This window comes from Alosa pseudoharengus, unplaced genomic scaffold (assembly GCF_046254945.1).
Source record: "Alosa pseudoharengus isolate Yale_2024_CS ecotype anadromous, Long Island Sound unplaced genomic scaffold, YU_APseudo_1.1 YU_APseudo_1.1_scf_22, whole genome shotgun sequence".
Lineage (NCBI taxonomy): Eukaryota > Metazoa > Chordata > Actinopteri > Clupeiformes > Clupeidae > Alosa > Alosa pseudoharengus.
In genome coordinates this window covers 27,932,453-27,950,444 of record NW_027468680.1, presented here as the reverse complement: position 1 = coordinate 27,950,444, position 17,992 = coordinate 27,932,453, and the positions used below count along the sequence as shown (strand labels likewise).

General features: G+C 46.8%; 1 protein-coding gene across 3 annotated transcripts in view; it reads right to left on the bottom strand.

Annotated features, from left to right (window-relative positions):
* arhgef10 (Rho guanine nucleotide exchange factor (GEF) 10) overlaps positions 1-17,992 on the bottom strand; it is a 53,302-nt gene that overhangs the window by 15,405 nt on the left and 19,905 nt on the right. For all 3 annotated transcript variants that reach the window (XM_076299562.1, XM_076299563.1, XM_076299564.1), the window contains 15 exons: positions 17,770-17,881; positions 17,389-17,501; positions 16,538-16,615; positions 16,132-16,311; positions 15,193-15,309; positions 14,887-14,979; positions 14,213-14,383; positions 13,360-13,505; positions 12,296-12,471; positions 6,287-6,402; positions 5,483-5,610; positions 4,172-4,272; positions 2,997-3,118; positions 2,298-2,384; positions 1,380-1,603 (listed from right to left, as the gene is read on the bottom strand). In XM_076299562.1, coding sequence (XP_076155677.1) covers positions 1,380-1,603; positions 2,298-2,384; positions 2,997-3,118; positions 4,172-4,272; positions 5,483-5,610; positions 6,287-6,402; positions 12,296-12,471; positions 13,360-13,505; positions 14,213-14,383; positions 14,887-14,979; positions 15,193-15,309; positions 16,132-16,311; positions 16,538-16,615; positions 17,389-17,501; positions 17,770-17,881 — 1,964 coding nt within the window. The remainder of the gene's footprint in view (positions 1-1,379; positions 1,604-2,297; positions 2,385-2,996; positions 3,119-4,171; positions 4,273-5,482; positions 5,611-6,286; positions 6,403-12,295; positions 12,472-13,359; positions 13,506-14,212; positions 14,384-14,886; positions 14,980-15,192; positions 15,310-16,131; positions 16,312-16,537; positions 16,616-17,388; positions 17,502-17,769; positions 17,882-17,992) is intronic.

Sequence of the window (17,992 nt, the reverse complement as noted above, 5' to 3'; positions counted from 1 at the left end):
AACAGAGGGAGAAATAACCAGAGTGAGACTCACACATCTGCCTCCGCCCTAGCAGTCTCAAGTCTGCTGCCATTCACCCACAGAAACAAGCTTTTAAGGACACCAATGCCTTCTCCCATACCCTTCTTAGCATCATTGTTCACAGCTGCACACACACACCATTTCATTATCCCCCTCCCACACACCCCAATAACACCCCCACACAAACACACACACATACACATACACACACAATATACCTTTTTAATTACTACTATTAATTTATTCTTAGTTGAGAAGTTGAGCTAGCTCTTGAGGAATTTCAAGGAATTTCATTATGAGTATAAACAAACTACTTGAACTTGAACTTGAATTGGTTCACATATTAAAGGTGAAGATTAATGTATAACACATTTGTAACAAATGAGTACAATCCACCAGTACAGACCACCAGTACAGACCACCAGTTTTCTCTTGGCCTGAATTTAGTTATTGAAAACAAAATCCACTCTTAGGTTCGGTATAATCCATATCACTGACTCAACTACTCAAGCAAGCAAACTTTCACGTACACATTTAAGCAGATTAATCAATTTGTCATTTGGAAATCCTCCAGCTCCTCTTCCCAAGTGATTACTGTGATGTTAATGATTTTGATGAATGAGGTCAGTTCTGGTGCTGCCTGGATTCTGACTAGCGGGCTGTGCTAAAATGGCCTGCGTTTTAATCCTCGGGATTAACAGCCTAAAATGACCTCATTAATATCTGTAATCCTGAATAGCTGTGCACTGTTATGTTTAACAGAGACCTGTCCTCCACCTCCTCTCCTCCAAATCCCACTGCAGTTCCTGCTGGGTCTATGGAGAGGTATTATTAAGAGTCTTTTACTTCAGTCCTCAATCAGTGTTTTCAAAACCCAAGACTTTGTCCTCTACACACTTTAGTTTACCGTCATATAGGGGTAAGTAAAGATATTTAGTTTACTGTCACAGAGGGGTAAGTAAAGATATTTAGTTTACCGTCATAGAGGGGTAAGTAAAGATATTTAGTTAAAGGGGTAAGTAAAGCTGAAAATAAGAAGCTGCAATCAGAGTTTTGAGGAATTTTCTTCCTTAAAAATGGACACAAACCAATTACCAAAATAGCTTGCCAATTAATATTAGTTTGAAGATAATATAATAGTTGACAACTAATCAATGGATCAGTTACTTGTTGCAGCCCTAGTGCTTTGTTTCTACTAAGCAGCAAGTGAAGCCTCTCTGCTCTATACTGTGCTGCTGAAATGGTGTTGAATTTGGTCTTTAATTTCCCCTTGGGGATCAATTGTCTGTCTGTGTGTCTGTCTGTCTGTCTGTCTAGTGATGGTGTTGGGGGGTGAGTGGGGACCTGCAGGGCCCTACCTCCCTTCCTCCATCCCCAGGCAGATGGTGGGTGCGTGGCCGCTCTTCCCTGGATGCGGGTCACCGTCCGAGCTGCCCTCCCCGTTGGCCAAAACCTCCTCCATGGGCGCGTAGGCCATGCAGAGGATGCGCGACTCCACGTTGAAGCACTCGGTCACTTTGGGGCTGGAGTTCTGCATGGCCACGATGGAGATCTGCCCCATCTGATTGGTGCAGCTGGCCACCTGAGAGGGAGAGTCCCAGTTATGGGCAATCAGAAGTGCTTTTGTGACATTCTCCATTCTAAATGCTGATCACGTACGTCGCTTTTCTACATGAGATATTTGGCATGTTTACTGGCACCCACCCCCCACGTACGAGATGAATGGCTTGTTAAGAGCTGGACCACGCCATTTCTGGCACCCACAAACAATCAGCCAGAGTGTTCCGCAGAGCAGGGGCAGTCAATCACTTGGGCCATTATGAGTCACTGGAACGTGTATGTTTTCTACGGCCCCCAAAGTAAACATGGCTCTCTGACTCTCTGAATGGAGCTCGTGAGTCACACTTTAACAGAGGCACTCTGGCTCAGAGAGGTGGGCAATAAAATGTGAAGAGTGGTGTTTAATTATTCATTTGCATCTGATGGGCAGAACACAGTCAGCATTCATCTAAAGTCGACTTTGACACTTCTGGGCTTGTGTCAGATGAAATATGCAGTGAATGGATCTTATTATCTTCAGCTAGCTGCATGGTGCCTGTGTCTGTGCTTATGAATCAAACAAAGATGTCTAAGCACTTCTTTAAAAATCCTCTCACACCAAAGGTTCATTAACCAATCAACCAGTGGGTGTGTGTGTGTGTGTGTGTGTGTGTGTGTGTGTGTGTGTGTGTGAGTGAGAGAGAGAGAGTGAGTGAGTGAGTGTGGGAGATCCTCACCCACACAAAGCCGTGGCCCAGGGCAGGCATGTCCGCGGTGCTCTCACTGTTCACATGAGGTTCTGGATTGTGCACCGCACACTCCACCTGACACGGAGAAAAGGAAACATGGAGAGACAGACAGAGAAAGGAGCTGAAAACGTTGGCCCACCACATCCCCATTCAGACCTTCACAACATGGCAAACTACCACACGAGCCCTGCCACCCCACATAAAGACACACAGCGCTCTGTCTTAATAAATAAATAGGTGCTGTCTGAGAGCGTCCCTTTACCGGATGAGAAATGGGTTTAATCTGCGTGACCCCTTTGGTACTCTGTCTGATGAAATGTGTGGGCTCTGGCTGGCACTATCTGTGTGCAGATGGCATTCCTTACTGAGCGCGAGCCCTATATTGATCACTCTAAAAATACCACGGCCCACTTTGGGCCCAACGCGTCCAACTGCAAATACAGCAAATCCACAAACTTAATGTGTATCGGCACAGCAAGTCCTGTTTACGCTCCTATTGAGCAATGGGGTCTATAAAAATCATACATTCATAAAATCATGTAATTAGTATTCCCAATATTAGTTGAAAAGCGTGGGTGCATTAATAATGCAATATGTTGTTGACATGTTCAACCATAAGAGGCAAAAACAACACAGTCACAACTTCTAAATAACCAGACAGGACAGTGTGCATGGCACTGTGCCCACCTTGAACTCCTGCAGTTTGGACATGACTACAGGCATCTGCTTCAGCAGGAGAGGGTGCTTCTGCTTCTTGATCTGCTTCCCATCATCTTCAGCGAAAAACCAGCCTTGCATATTATCCTCCTCTGTTGCACACACACACACACACACACACACACACACACACACACACACACACACACACACACACACACACACACACACACACACACACACACACACACACACACACACACACACACACACACACACACACACAAAGTGGGGGAGAGAGAGAGAGAGAGAGAGTTCCATGACATCATTCATGAAAAGAAATCTCCCTCATGAGAAAAACAGAGTGGATCAATAAATTACGACAGGTTCATGTAAACGCCACCGACAAACGACATTTCCAAATGTGTTGCTGACTATCTGGAGCGGTCATTCATTCTGTGCCCGTTGGCCTCTCCCTCGGCCTCCTCCTCCTCCGCCTCCTCGCTGATGCATTTTCCCTGTCAGACCGCCGCGCAAATGAACACTAACGACTTTCCCTTCAGAAACAGAGCAATTAAAAAAAGCACTCCCACACTCCCTCCACATGGTATCTGGAGCACGTCTGCCTGAGGATGCGGAGGAGGAGGCGTGCGTAGGACCGGCTCACACACATTTACTCTGGGGCCGTGTGCGGCTCAGGGGTGAGCAGAGGATTTAGTGCGGAGAGGCAGAGCAGTGAGGAGAAGGGAGATATCTGGGGCCTGAATCCTCCCTGCTAGGGCCCAGCCTTACGCTCCTCAAGATTGGGGCCAGTGAGAATGACCAGAGGCAAGACTCGGAGTAGGAATATGATGGAGGGAGAATATAAAAAAAAGGGGGGAGTGAGAGAGAATGGATATGAGTGAGGCAGAGAGGAATACAGAGGGAGCAACGTGCGGGAGGGAGAGAAAAACATGAACGGGCAAGGAAGTGATGGACAGAGTGAGAGAGAAAAAGGGAGATCAACGGAAAGCAGGAGAGGGAGAGTAATATTTGAGTGAGAGAGAATGAATGAGTCAGTGGGAGAAGGAGTAAAAAGGGAGAGGGGGTATAGAGAGAGAGAAAGAAAGAGAAAGAGAAAGAGAAAGAGAGAGAGAGAGAGAGAGAGAGAGAGAGAGAGAGAGAGAGAGAGAGAGAGAGAGAGAGAGAGAGAGATGCAGACATACCCAAGGCCAGTTTAGCCATCTGCAGGTTACTGATCCATGACTGCTTGATGCCGGGGCTGAATGTGTTGAAGACGGCAGTGAAATGTGTGGGTTTCCCAGTCCTGCAATATAGTGGAAAAGAGGAGGAGGAGGAGAAGGGATAAGCAAAAGAAGATGATGAAGATGAGGATATCACAGGGTCACGTACTGTAGAATGCCTTTGGACAGGACAGGGTGAAACACGTGCCCAGAATTAGATCATCACACTTGAACTGGATCTTGAGCTGCATCTCAGCCTGTCACTGTATATCATGGAAAAACATGTTGTGTCTAGCACTGCACAAAATGAGAAGCCTCTTCAATATTCAAAAGCCCTTTTTTCCCCGAGCTGAACACTTTGAGTGTTGTGTTTGGCTGTCTGAATAATAGATCTATTGATACTGAACCAGTACGCTTCTCAAAGAGCCTCACGTCCCCTATGAAGGCACTTGCAAGGACCAAGAGACTGTAGAGGAATCCGGCGTGATGACAGTGGACTAATGAGAACGTATGGTTGCGACAGAGTAGAGAGGGGTATGTCGGCATGCGTCTGCCCTTTCACTGTCTCCGCACACGAGAGCCAGTTATTTTGGGCTGGACGAGACGTTTGGGATGAAAAGCCTCTGCAGCTGTCGCTCTATAGATGCTCCTGGCTAATCCAGCCAGTTCAAATTGGTGAAGGACAGTAAACAACTCTGTGTGTGTGTGTGTGTGTGTGTGTGTGTGTGTGTGTGTGTGTGTGTGTGTGTGTGTGTGTGTGTGTGTGAGAGAGAGAGAGAATGTACACATTAGGGAAAAGGAACAGGAGAGAGTGGCTGTTAGAATTTGCCAAAATAACTTTTGCATGCAGAGCAGCTGCAGTCGGACTCCCCAGAGAACCAAATGTAAGAAATGTGGCGCATCGAGTCGAGAAAATCAGGCCGATAAGATCACATTAAGGAGCTGACAGAGAGAGAGAGAGAGAGAGAGAGAGAGAGAGAGAGAGAGAGAGAGAGAGAGAGAGAGAGAGAGAGAGAGAAGACAGTGACTCTCTGAGGCTTTTGGACTGATCATGTGAGACTGGCGCCCTGTCTTAATATTTCCTCTCTCCCGGCCTCCTTCTCCTCCATGCACAGACTCACAGTATGTATGGCAGTATGGCAGACATAAACTCGCCAGTATTGTTCTGGTTTCTTGTCTAGACAGGTTATTTTTATTGGCTTGGAGAAGCTGCCTTCATTGTCAAGAGCAAGAGATTTAGAGGGGACAATAACGAGTGGAGGAAGAGGGCGGTCACAGCGGGGTCAGACTGACTTGTCCTGTTTCCCAGGTAACTGCAGCTGGATTCGGCAGCGGTCGGCCGCCCTGATCTCCTCTTCTTTCTTCAGGATGAGCCGCTGGAGGCCAGACACCCAGTCTTGGGCCACCGTAGGGTTTACATTCTGCAGCAGAGAGAGAGAGGGAGAGAGAAAGAAAGAAAGAAAGAAAGAAAGAAAGAAAGAAAGAAAGAAAGAAAGAGAATTAGAAAGATAAATGGGAGAGTCAACACCAACCTTATTGTGGGGCTCATTAGTAAAAGCCAGAAAAGAGCTCACAAAAATCTTTTTCACTCCTTGTGTTTGGCCAAGTGTAGATTGCACTGGGCTAACCTCTGCGGCCTGTTTTCACGGGTCAAATGCAGAGGAGGGAAAAAGGCAAACATTTTCTCACAGTGAGAGGTTGTGGGAAGTGTTTGTGTTGTCAGGGATGAGCGAGAGTGTCTCTTCACACGGACCATACGCAGCTGACCAGCAGCCAGAAAGCATTACATCAACCCAGCAGGCTCTGGCAGACATGCATCCAAGTGGCACCGACGGAGCGCTCCAGCAAATTACCCACACACAGCCCAGCCATTTATGCAAGCCATGGGGTCTGGAATTAAATTTGGAGCGGACCATTTGAGCTCTCAAAAGGAAATAAGTATCTTCAAACTCAAATATTAGGAGTTGCTTTAGACAGCTGCTTTCGTCACAGGATGTGCTTGTCTTCATGGTTTTACTAAATTGTTGGAATCAATAACAGCAATAATGATCCAATTATACAAAGCATGCATGTACTATAGTCAGCTGATGTCCTTACCTGGTAGTTCCCCTTTAGGCTGCCAATCATATGAGAGATCTGGTTGACCAGGCTGAGGTCATGGATCAGATTTTGCAGATCTTGATACAGCTGTCCTGGACCCATGTAGAGTTTATCTGTGTTAAAAAGAGAAACAGAGCAAGCATAAATACAATATGTTAAGCCAGTGGAGTGAATAACAAGGAAGAAAGAAAGGACAGACATATTTTTAGCAAATGTCATCATATGCTCTTAGAGAGGTTTGCTCAGTCACACTTCACACTGCAATAGGCTATTTTGTGCAGTCCAGACAAATGCTGTAATCAAATGCACCTTGCCAGAGAACTGACCTCATGTGTGTAGCCAATCTCCTAGTCGACATGTTAACATATAAACACATCAAATCTTATTTTAGAAATAGCCCTATGATTTACTCCCTTTCATTTAGCTCCAGCAAATGTTTGAGTTTAGGGCTAAATTGTATTTCTCTTGGAGTCAAGTAACATTTGAACATATTTTGTAAACTTCTGGTTCAGACGAAAGGGTGTTTTATTTGTCCTAATTTCTGCTCCGGTGCTCAGACAATGGAAAAACAGGCCCACTTCTCCAGACCTATTAGACGACTGGCCTGCACCCCAGTCTCTATCCCCTCTCACTCTCACCCAGGCAGGCCGGTTATAAATCCTGTTCCTCCTCCTTGGATTTCTCCACGTCTGCCAACTAATGTTAAGAGTGAGCAGGGAGACCAGAGGGGTACACGCTGTGGTCATTCAGTGGCCTCTCAGCACCAGCTGAAGTCTTGACAAGGGGATTAAACCCAACCAGCCTTAAATGTCACTTCATCTGGAAATGAACACTGACTCAAAAACTTGTCTTTCCAATAACTTCCCTTCATGTTGACATCATGCAATAAAACTCAAAACGCTTCGAATGCAAAATGATCTGCCCCATCTGAAATGGCGTTAAACTTTTTCACTGGGGGAAAAAAATATCTGGAAATAGCACAGGAGGCATCTATGCTTTTTCTGCAAAAACACAAATCAGAATGGAATCAAATAATCACCAGAGAGGGGAAATAATTGGTGAGAGCCCAGCCAAACTGCACACTTATTCAAGTTGTCCAGGCACTAAGTCAACAGCCACTAAATCGATTCGGCATCCATTGCAGCAGAGGAATTTCAATGGTCGCACAGGGAGCAGGGGGATGACGTGGAGTCTGTCGCTAGTGGAGTTGTTGATGCGCGGCCTGTCGACCTCTTTGCCTCAACACAGACCCTGGGTCTGGGGATCCTCGAGTGCGACCCGCGCGCACACGGTGATGTGTGGGCCCCTGTGGGAGGCCAGTCAGAAACAACGAGCCCCAGCCACGCAGCAACAACGCAAACACAAATCGGATTCATCTGAGCATGAGCTACAGCAGCTCAAGGACACAGCGGCGTCCTGGTAATTAAACGCAGTGGGAGACGCTGCAGAGAGGCGGGAGCAGGGCAGAGTCAGAGGGGTCGGCCTGCGCTGGGACCGCCATCTTTGGACAACATCCAAGTGTGGAAGGAATGGGGGGGGGTGGGAGCTCGGCTTGCATGGTAATAGTCTTTTCAAACCATCGCTGGCAACATCTCTAATGAGGACGTCTCAAAGAAGAGCCACGGTGTTGGTAGCTCTTCAATGCCACGTCCCCAGGGGAAATAGCCCTTTCTGCCTCTCATCTCTCCATCGCAGAGAGAATTCTTCTGCTCCTTTTCCTGTGACACAGTCCAGATATGAAGGCTGGTGTGGTCTGGTGGCCTGAGTCAACAAACCAGCGCACAGGTGACTAGGCTGCCACATGATAGTGTGAGAGCCAATTTCACAAACACAAAAAGGTTTTTTTTTAAAAAGAATCAGCAAAGTGTCAGCTCTAAATTTCAATGTCATTTTTTTGGAGCCCTACATTGCTCATAAATGTGGATGCCAAAATGGAACAGGTTGACTGATAAAAACCCAAAATATCTGGCTGTGACAGACATCCACTTTCAGAACTCACAGTTTTTTGTTTTTTTTTCTCCACAGCTGTACAATGGCCATTCATGCCACCCTTGTGTTCTGGTGCCATGGCAACGGCCCTGTTCTGGTGCAACCGTGCCACGAATGGCTCTGTGAGAACTCTGTTGCCTCATTTGCACATTAGAGCCCTGCTCACAGAGGCAATCCGAAGGGACAGCAGCGAAAACCTTTTCAGGGCGCAAATGTCAAACATGCTTTATTGGCGCTTAATGGTAGCATTTATGAAAAGGAGGGGGCAAGGGTGAAATGCATTCCAAGCACTCCTCACATCCTTTTAATTTATGAATTAACTTAGCTTTTTACTTCAAACTGTTGAAGTAACACTTTAGTAGAATCAATGGAATTACCCAGGTAACACTTGTGGGACAATGCACTGTTTATTTGATGGGTTTATTTTGCTGGTGAATATAAATGACAAATAACCAATATTACCAAGATATATATAAATTGTCCTAATATGGGACACCTAAGCTCCAGTGGGTGTGGCTCTTCCCCAAAGTAATGAATGCCAGTGAAAGTAAAGGAAAGCCAAAGTGGTAGGGTCCTGTCATCAAAATTGGATGTGGATTTAATATGTTGTCCTCACATTGTAGCCTAATATAGCCTACTGTACTACAGAAGTCAGAAAAGCAAAAAATGTCCCACATTAAGGCAATCCACCCTACTAACAATTACATGACTGCAGATTGCACACCAAGTGCTTATAATACTTATCACTATCCACACTTAAACAATAGTAAAAGGATATTCCATGGAGATGGGCTTTCCTTCCTGAGTGGAGTGTGATTCAGGATGACTGTCATACGCAGTGTTCTGCAGCTGACCACTGAAGGCCAAAGGCCTGACAGGATCTATTGTGCCTCTTTTCCGGCCTTGCTGCTCATAGCTCTGGACATTGCCTCATACACTGACTGGCTTAATGTGACTCAATGAAGCAGTGGACAGGGCGAGCTACTCCCAGAGACTGGTGTGGTTTCCACAAACAAATACACAGAAAAGAGGAGAGAGGAGAGGAAAGAGGAAGAGGACAAACAGGTGTTGTTCGCTGGGATCACAAAGGGAAAGATAATAACAGCTCCTCAACATCAAGCACACCTCTTGTGCCGTCATATGTACTTCTGTACTACAGTCTAGATATGACATGGTATGGAGCTGTTCCAGGCAACCAGAGAGAGAGAGAAAAAGAGGGAGAGAGAGGGAGAATGAATGAGAGGAGGGGGCTATACAATAGTGGTTGACATGAGTCGAGCTGCAGAGCGCCTACGCTTCTCCTCAGCATGAGAGAGAGAGAGAGAGAGAGAGACAGTGCCTCTGCTCCAGTCATTACCAGAGGCCCTCTCCCCTCAATGAGTCATTGTGTGCTCTCCAAATCTTCGCACGGCATGCTTGGAGGGAGCGAAAAACGACATGCTCCGCGACTCTTAAAGCACCCCTCTCTCTCTTGTCATCCCACTAATAAGACGCCCACAGGGTTAAAAGGACCAGCAGAGCCTCGTCTTCTTGCTGTGGGGACAGCAGCTTGGTGCCTCTATTGTACAGAGGCGTAAGAGTGTGCTTAACTGTCAGCTGCATGAAACACACACACACACACACACACACACACACACACACATTACATCCATTTTTAATCAGTGTGGCCTCCTCCACAACGTCTGTCCTTCATAAAGAGGCTGAACGAATGGCTGGTGGGGTGAGGGCTACAGCTGGTGGCACCTACAGACAGTCCAGACATTAGCAATCCTTAAACACAGCCACTTAAGACAGCCAGCTCTTTTCCTGTCCAGGTGTTGAGCCAGAGGCCCTGCTGAATGCACATTCTGGCACGGCTGCGGTGGACTCCTTGGCTGTGAGAAGTGTTTGGGGTAGCGGTGAGAAGCTTCCCGGAGGTGGGCCCGAAAAACAAGTCGTCCCCCATCTGCCCCAGAGACCCTGCGGTCAGAGCAGATGCTCATGTTGACGGTGTTAGTGGGCAACAGAGCAGGCCTGGCAGCGGAGACGTGCCATATGGACTCAGTGGGTTAGTGGGTCAGAGAGTGTGGCGACCCTGAGGTGAAAAAGAGGAGAGATACTGATCCGTGTTTTAACACTAAACGCATGAGCGTGACCCAAGAAGGAAGACTTGAAGTGTAAACATCACTCAGAGGTTATATAAGGTGACAGTGGTTTTGACCTCCAGCTTCAGTTACTTCATACACTGCACCCATGACTGCATCGCTTTAGACTGGTCAGAAAGAGCCCAATACAAAGTTCCATTTCAACGTATAGAGCTTCCTCTGTCCTAAAATATCCGCTATTTAGAAAAGGAAGTGTAGGGTTCAACGTTTCAGGAGAACCCCAGAGCTTCAACGCAGACGAGGAACACTGGGCTTCACAAATCTCATAATGCGAGAGCTCGAAGGCGACCACAGGCATTCCTGGGTTAAGTAAAGGAGGTCTGTTTTCCGAGACTAACCCTTTCAGTGCTAAATATGACCAGTGCATGCGGACTGACCACAGTGTGGCCACCACGGTCCATTCCCAGGAAGGCATTTAAAGTGAAGCAGCAGCTGCTGGCTGTTGAGTGCAAGTCCAAGTGGAAATGGTGAAGTCATGCTGCCGTCCTGTGTGCGGAAGACGAGGGCAGACTAGAAGCAACAATTAAAAAGGAGCTCTAAGAGACAACCGGCCGAGGCGTCCAAGGCTTTCGTGTCAGTGGCCAGTACAAAAGCCTGCCAACGAGCATCAGGCACTGGGAAGGCCCCATGTGGGGAAGTAGAAAACTCATCCCTGTCCAAAATCTGTTTTCTCTCAGCATCCTCCCCTCCTATTGTCTTGAGGGGGGTTTTCTGGGTCCAGCCAATCTCATTTTAATGTTTCACTTGTAAAAAGATCTTGTGATCTTGTGGCAATGAAAATCAACCACAACCTCAGCTACACTGTATAAAGCCTAGATCACAGCCCCTCATCTGACAGGATCATTTAGAGTCAACATCAACATTAGCATTAGCAACGCTTCCCTGCATCTGTACCGAGGCCTTGGTCTGCTTGGTCCGTGCCGACGGGTGCCAAAACCCCATCTGGTCAAGTCGTTGGCAGGGACTTTTAAAAGAGGGATGGCAGCTGAGAGGCAAGATACAATCCCGGCAGGATATCCCAGGGGAGAACAGGTTGGACAACTATGACAGGACTGACCGAAAACTCATAAATGTTTCAGTGCTACATTCATGGCCTGTCCTTAATATTTACCAGCTCTGTGCAAAATTGACAGTGTGACAATAACTACAGTTTGGCTTGTTTTAGTCTGTGGGTGTGTCAGTGGACACAGACTTCAAGTCAACACTGTAACCCTTTAAAGTACTGTATGTGTTTCAAGGATGCAATGTACTCATATACTTTAATCCCATGCTCACATACTTAATCTCTTAATCTCCTTCAGTGCCATATGGTTCAATGGTCAATACTAAAGATGAAGCACAGGAGATTACAGAACATTAACTGATATGAAAGGGAAATAAAGCTTTGATAAACTGATTAATACAGTTTGAAAAAGCTGATTCATACAAATCAATCTGGGATATATTTTTAAATACAGTCTATGCACAAAACATAACCCTGCATCCTCTTAAACAATTACTCAGATTAGGAAGGCTCACATGGACCCCAGCGGCGCAGCTGGGTGTGGGCTTTTGTCTTTATACAATACTTAGTAGCTGGCTGAACAGAAACAAACAATCCATTAACCTTTGACAGCTTCTGAAGACTTCAGACCTACAGAGTCTTAAAGCGAATGTAGATTATGGATTATGGCATAGCAGTCAGTATGCTAATCTGTTAGCATGGTGATTCAATGTATCTCAGTAGTATTGCATTGTCAGTGATTCCCATCCCCACTTGCAATGGCTTTCAACAAAGAACCAGACAAGTCAGGCATCCTACTAAAAATCCTAAATTGTTTAAAAAATAGGTCAAGGAGCACACAAACCAGTAATGAAGATGGAGGAAACCTACTTGGCTTGGCGTTGATGACCACCTTCTCTCCGGAGTGTGGTGTGGGGAAGCGTCCAGCGTCCCCCATGTCCTCGCTGGAGCCGAACTCCAGCACCTCCACAAAGCTCAGCGGGACGCTCCACTTCAGTAGGAACTTCTGGCCCGAGGTCAGAGCACCTCCACCCTCCTGAGGAGACCTGTGGAGACCAGCACGCTTCATAAACAAGCACCGTATACTGGCTTATACATAGCACATACTGGCAGACCAATACAGCAAATAATTAATCTAATTATAACCTGTATAGAACCCAGAAGATAGCATTTTAGAGGATGTTAGCATGTTTCATAGCATGTTATTCTACTGTTATTCTGTGTCTGACTTACAGGCGTACATTCAGAACAGCAAACAGTGTAACTACATCCCACTAACAGTCAGTTCCATCAAGGACAGCCTAAAAATGGCAAACATGAGTCATTCGGCATGCACACTTAGCCTTGTAAAAGTGTACAGATGAAACCCCATATTTTCACAATATGCCAAATTAGGCACAGTTTCCTGTGTAACTTCCACCACTGGCTCGTGGCTCGTGCGAGCCTGTGTGCAACAGCACCGTATACGCACAAACACAGAGATCTGTGCCAACAAGACACTCTTGGTTTGATTTATGAAGGAAACATTCTGGGCAAATGACAGACTGGCAGAGCAAGTGAATCTGCCGGAAAATCTTGCTGCATGTGCACAACTGCAAGCCGGAGAGTGCAGGCCGGTAGGGAGGCAGGACCTCGAGTTCTTGACATGGGTGTGGTCTGCATATCTATTACAGGTAAACTCCGCATGGGTGTGCCTGGCGGGTGTTTAACCACTAATGTGCTGTTTAACCAAACAAAAGCCCAGCCGAGGCCGAGCAGCTCAGTGCTTTTGATGGAGCAGCTCCAGAGTAAGTGGTTTCAGCCGTGGCCTCTGGGAGGAGGGAGTCGGCTTCCTGTGGAGCTGTGTGTGGTGTGGACGACTCCGGCCCAGGGCCAGGCCCTTCGTGTGTGGGGAACGGCATGCGGGGACGAGGGGCTCGGACGGAGAGCCTCACCGTGCGTTGGGCGTGGCACACATGAGCACGTCGTTGAGCAGGAAGAGGCGACGCTCCTTGGTCTTGATGATCTCGCCACGGTCATTGTACACCGTCTCCACCATGTCGTCCGAGCGGATCAGGTACCTGCTGCCGCTGCTTAAGAGCTACAGACAGACCAGAATGAACACAAAAATAAAGGGATGAATTTCTTTCCTTCCATCTCACTGACCCCCTCATATTTAACATCCTTTTCTGCTGCATCCACATATACTACTGACTTTGAGGTCCCATACGTTCCATGCATCCACTAGTGTTTACTATTTATAAGTCTGCATGGCGATTAGCTTCCATAGGAGCAAACTCACATGCTCATATATAGATACAGGCCAACGGCAGTCCTGCTGGGAGGCAACAGGCTGAGTAATTAGAGGGCTGCTTTTGACATTGGGGGAGGCCTGCACAGTAAATGGATTGGCCTCTGTAAATACTCTGCACGCTGAACGGGGATTTGCTGAAAATGCCAGGCATGCAACAGTCTTTGCGATGAAACAACATAGCATGATAAACTATGCTCTGAATCCAAACATGCCCATAACTTCACTACACATCACTACACATTCAGTAACAAACAGTTACATTTCATCAACTGTTATTAAATCAAACAGAACAGGCATTTCTGCTGCCCACACAGGGCTTCTAGTGAGGACAGTCTTAGCTTCAGCTCTAGCTTCAAGGAGAGCCCATTGACCAACTGTTCAAGATGTGTTCTAGTGAAGGTCACCCAATGCCATGGAGAGTAGAAGGGGGCATGGTGGGTGACGCCTGCTCAGACCTGTCAAGTGATTGTGTGAGGAGTGGCCTGTGGTGGCACCTTGTTGAGGTATCGCTCGTTCATGGCCTTGGCGATGTGCTTGATCTCGCAGCGCTGGTCTGCCTCTCGCTTCTTCTCATTGAGCTTCTCCGCCAGCGTCTCCAGCTCAGTCAGGGCCATCTGCAGCGGGAGGCGGTCAGGGTGGCCCACTGGGGTGTTCTTAAGCATGTCCTGATTGGCGCACACACACACACACACACACACACACACACACACACACACACACACACACACACACACACACACACACACACACACACACACACACACACACACACACACACACACACACACACACACACACACACACACACACACACACGTTTAATCAAATGCATTACAGAACACTAATATCTCTGATTAATATTTTATTTCCTACGATCCACCATGAAACATTATTCTGCACTAGCTCACACAGCTTGCATAAGGGATACATTATGATTCATTACAATCATTCCTCATCAGTGCTAATTAAAGTTTAATCTGTCTGGAAAGACCCTCTCTAGCCTACAGCTAGGAATCCTGCGTTTGCCATGGCCCACCCGGCTCTAGGCCTAGAGCTCCCTCTGCTGGTTGAACAGTGGAAGCCCTGTGTGGCCAGCACAGATGAAGAACAAAGGCACTATGCCTATAATGAGAACAACAGTGTGTGAGGGGCCTGTGCTGAGCCATACCTGCAGCAGGAGGATGAACTGAGGGAACCTCTGGATGGGTTTCATCATGAGGCCATAGAGAGTGACGCGGTCAGCGCTGGTCTCCTGGCGGTGCTGGACAAGGGAGACAGGCACACACACATTTGAACTTTTATGGGGGACATAAAGACTCAGCTGATAGGAAGACAGTTTCAGGGCCTTTAATCACTTTACTGAATGCTCATGGTGACTAACTACTGTACACTGAATTAAAAAGAATGTTTATAAATAAGAATGTTACATTGTTAGGTTCAATTTTCTTATGAGTAAAATAAAACATGTATGTACCTTGAGGAAGTCCAGGAAGCTAGGCTTTGTGGCGCATGCTTTCCTGACCACTGCCATGGCCGTGCTGAAGTTGTTCACATACTCCCGGTAGGCATCTAACACCATCGATTTAGAGAACTGCAAAAAAACACCAAAACATATGATGCTGAGGACATTAGCACTTCATGTTCTCATGCCCTCTGACCAGTAGCAGGAGTTTATCAGAGGCTGAAGTGGGGAGTTGTGGGACCTGGGAGTTGGACATAAACAGAGCTGGACTGTTATGAAGTATGTGGTTTGAGAAGGAGAGAATGTGGAGAGAGGGATGTTGACAGAGAGAGGGAGAGAGAAAGAACCTGCATGGAAAGAGGCAGTGAAAAAGAGAGGTCAGGGAAAATCATGAGACAGAAAGTATCCACATACACACACACATACACACACACACACACACACGCACACACATGCTCGCACACACACACACACACACCTGAAATAACAAACAGCAACCAGAGACAGATGCTACTGCAGAGGAGATGTGCTGTGGTCTGAAATGATGGGGTTGCCAGGCAGCAGAGATTCGTGGTGTGGCTGGAAACATGCCTCCCGGAGAGGCGCTACTGTGTGTGGGAGGTGAGCGCTTGAGTGTGAAGGAGGGAGGGAGGGAGAGAGAGAGAGAGCGAGTATATATATATATATATATATATATATATATATATATATATATATATATATATATATATGTGTGTGTGTGTGTGTGTGTGTGTGTGTGTGTGTGTGTGTGTGAGTGAGTGAGTGAGTGAGTAGGGGTGTGCGATATAATTATTAAAATAATTTAGACTGAATTAATTTCTGCATATCACTTTTCTCAACCTGAGAAGGAGTTTGCCCTCCACACACTATCTAGACCAGCTCTGGTACACACATCACATAACCCAGAGGGGGTGGACTGCCTGCACTTACTGAGGCCACAAACACGTCTCCAATCATCTCCAGGCTGTCCCACTCCGACACCCTGCTGGCCAGGGCGATCTGGAACAGGGCGTGGCACTGGAGGATCTCACGCACACGATGGAAGGTCATCTTCTGCTTCCGGTCACTTAGCAACTTGGGCTCAATCTCAGAGAGGGGCTTCTCATATTGCTGTTAAAATGGCAGAAACACAAACCTCTAAATATGGCAACATTGTTAAATACAGTGTGTTAAGGGGCTCTAATAACTTGACAAATTGCTTACAAGTCTTTCAATGTAGAAATAAATAATCAACATGATTTGCTATTAAATAAATGTAGTGAAGAATTTATCAGCTTTGGCAAGAGTGCATAAGAACCCTGTTAAAACCCTGTTCTCACACATCTCACCATCTTACCTCTAATATGCGCTTCAGTGCAGCAATATAATTCTTCTCACTTTCTAATATCGATCCAAGAATACACCTCCTCACCACCTGTTGAAATAGTCACACACACACACACACACACACACACACCCACACTATAGAAACTGATGGCTCAGTGCTAACTATTTGTGCCAACGCTATCAAAACTGGTTGGCTGTGTGCAAATCAATGCTGCTCTCTTGAAATGGAGAGAACAGATCGATGGCAATGTGATAGTGGGCCCTGCTGTCCAGACTGTGCCCCGAGCCATTCACTCTCATCACTTACTGATGACCACTAAGTGATACCTCAGCAGTCAGCGCTATTAACAAGGGAATTTCCTCCGAAATTGTAAGCAGAGAGAGAGAGAGAGAGAGAGAGAGAGAGAGAGAGAGAGAGAGAGAGAGAGAGAGAGAGAGGAGGGGGGGGGGGTTTAGGACAAAATCCATTGGTTAAAAAAAGCTACTTCCACACTGCATTACATGTTGTAACCCCATATGCCCTTCTCTCTTGTCAATTTAGGAACAACTCTAATCAAACACACCTGATGCTTTATATCAAGCTCATCACACCTGAGAAGAGAAATAGGTTTCATTAGATCTGAAGCTAGCTTCTTTTAGATGATCTCTCCTGAGACGTAGGGCTGCTCCTGCTGATGCAATATACCTTCCCAATGTGCTTTGTTATTGGATCTAATCACTGAGCCAATCTAATCTTCTAAAACAAAAATACAATCTTTTCTCCACAAAACATTCAATCCTATTGAGGCTTAAGTTTGCCTGCCCAGGCTTGTATGTGTGAGTGGGTTTGGACATGGTGGGAGTACAGTGTTAGCGTCCAACCTGCTGTTGCGAGAGACCCTCTGGGGCTGGCCCCAACACTGGCTCCACACTCAGGCAGTCCACATCGATGAACATCTCGGCCTCCTCCTCATCGAAGCAGGTCGACTTCCGCTCTGACACACAAGAACGGAGCAGGAGATGAGTCTGGACCTTATGACATCCCAGCCCCAAAGCAGTAAGCTAAGTTTACTGTTGAAAATAATGTTCTATCACAAAGGCATGTAGTCTTTTAATCACTGGTGACTAGTATACATGCAGTATAGTAGTCAGTAATATGTGTGCACTGTATATGAGTTCTGGTTAAAGTAGTTGTTAATAAACACAGTCTAATGGAATAACAGCTTGTGCAGCCGGTCAGTGGGCGGATGCCCATGATCTCACCGGAGCAGAAGGATTTGGTTCTGATAAAGGATTTGCCCTTCTTCACGGCTGCTTTGGTCTTCTCCAGGCCGTCTTTGGTCCCATCTTTGGCGGCTTTCACCAGCTTCTGCACCTGTTACGCAGCAGAAGACTGGTGAGGGGCAGACACTGGCTGGGGGAGCTCACCCACCACCACTGAGACTGCAGGGCCAGCTGGCAGCTGGTCTAGAGCCCCTGGCGTGGG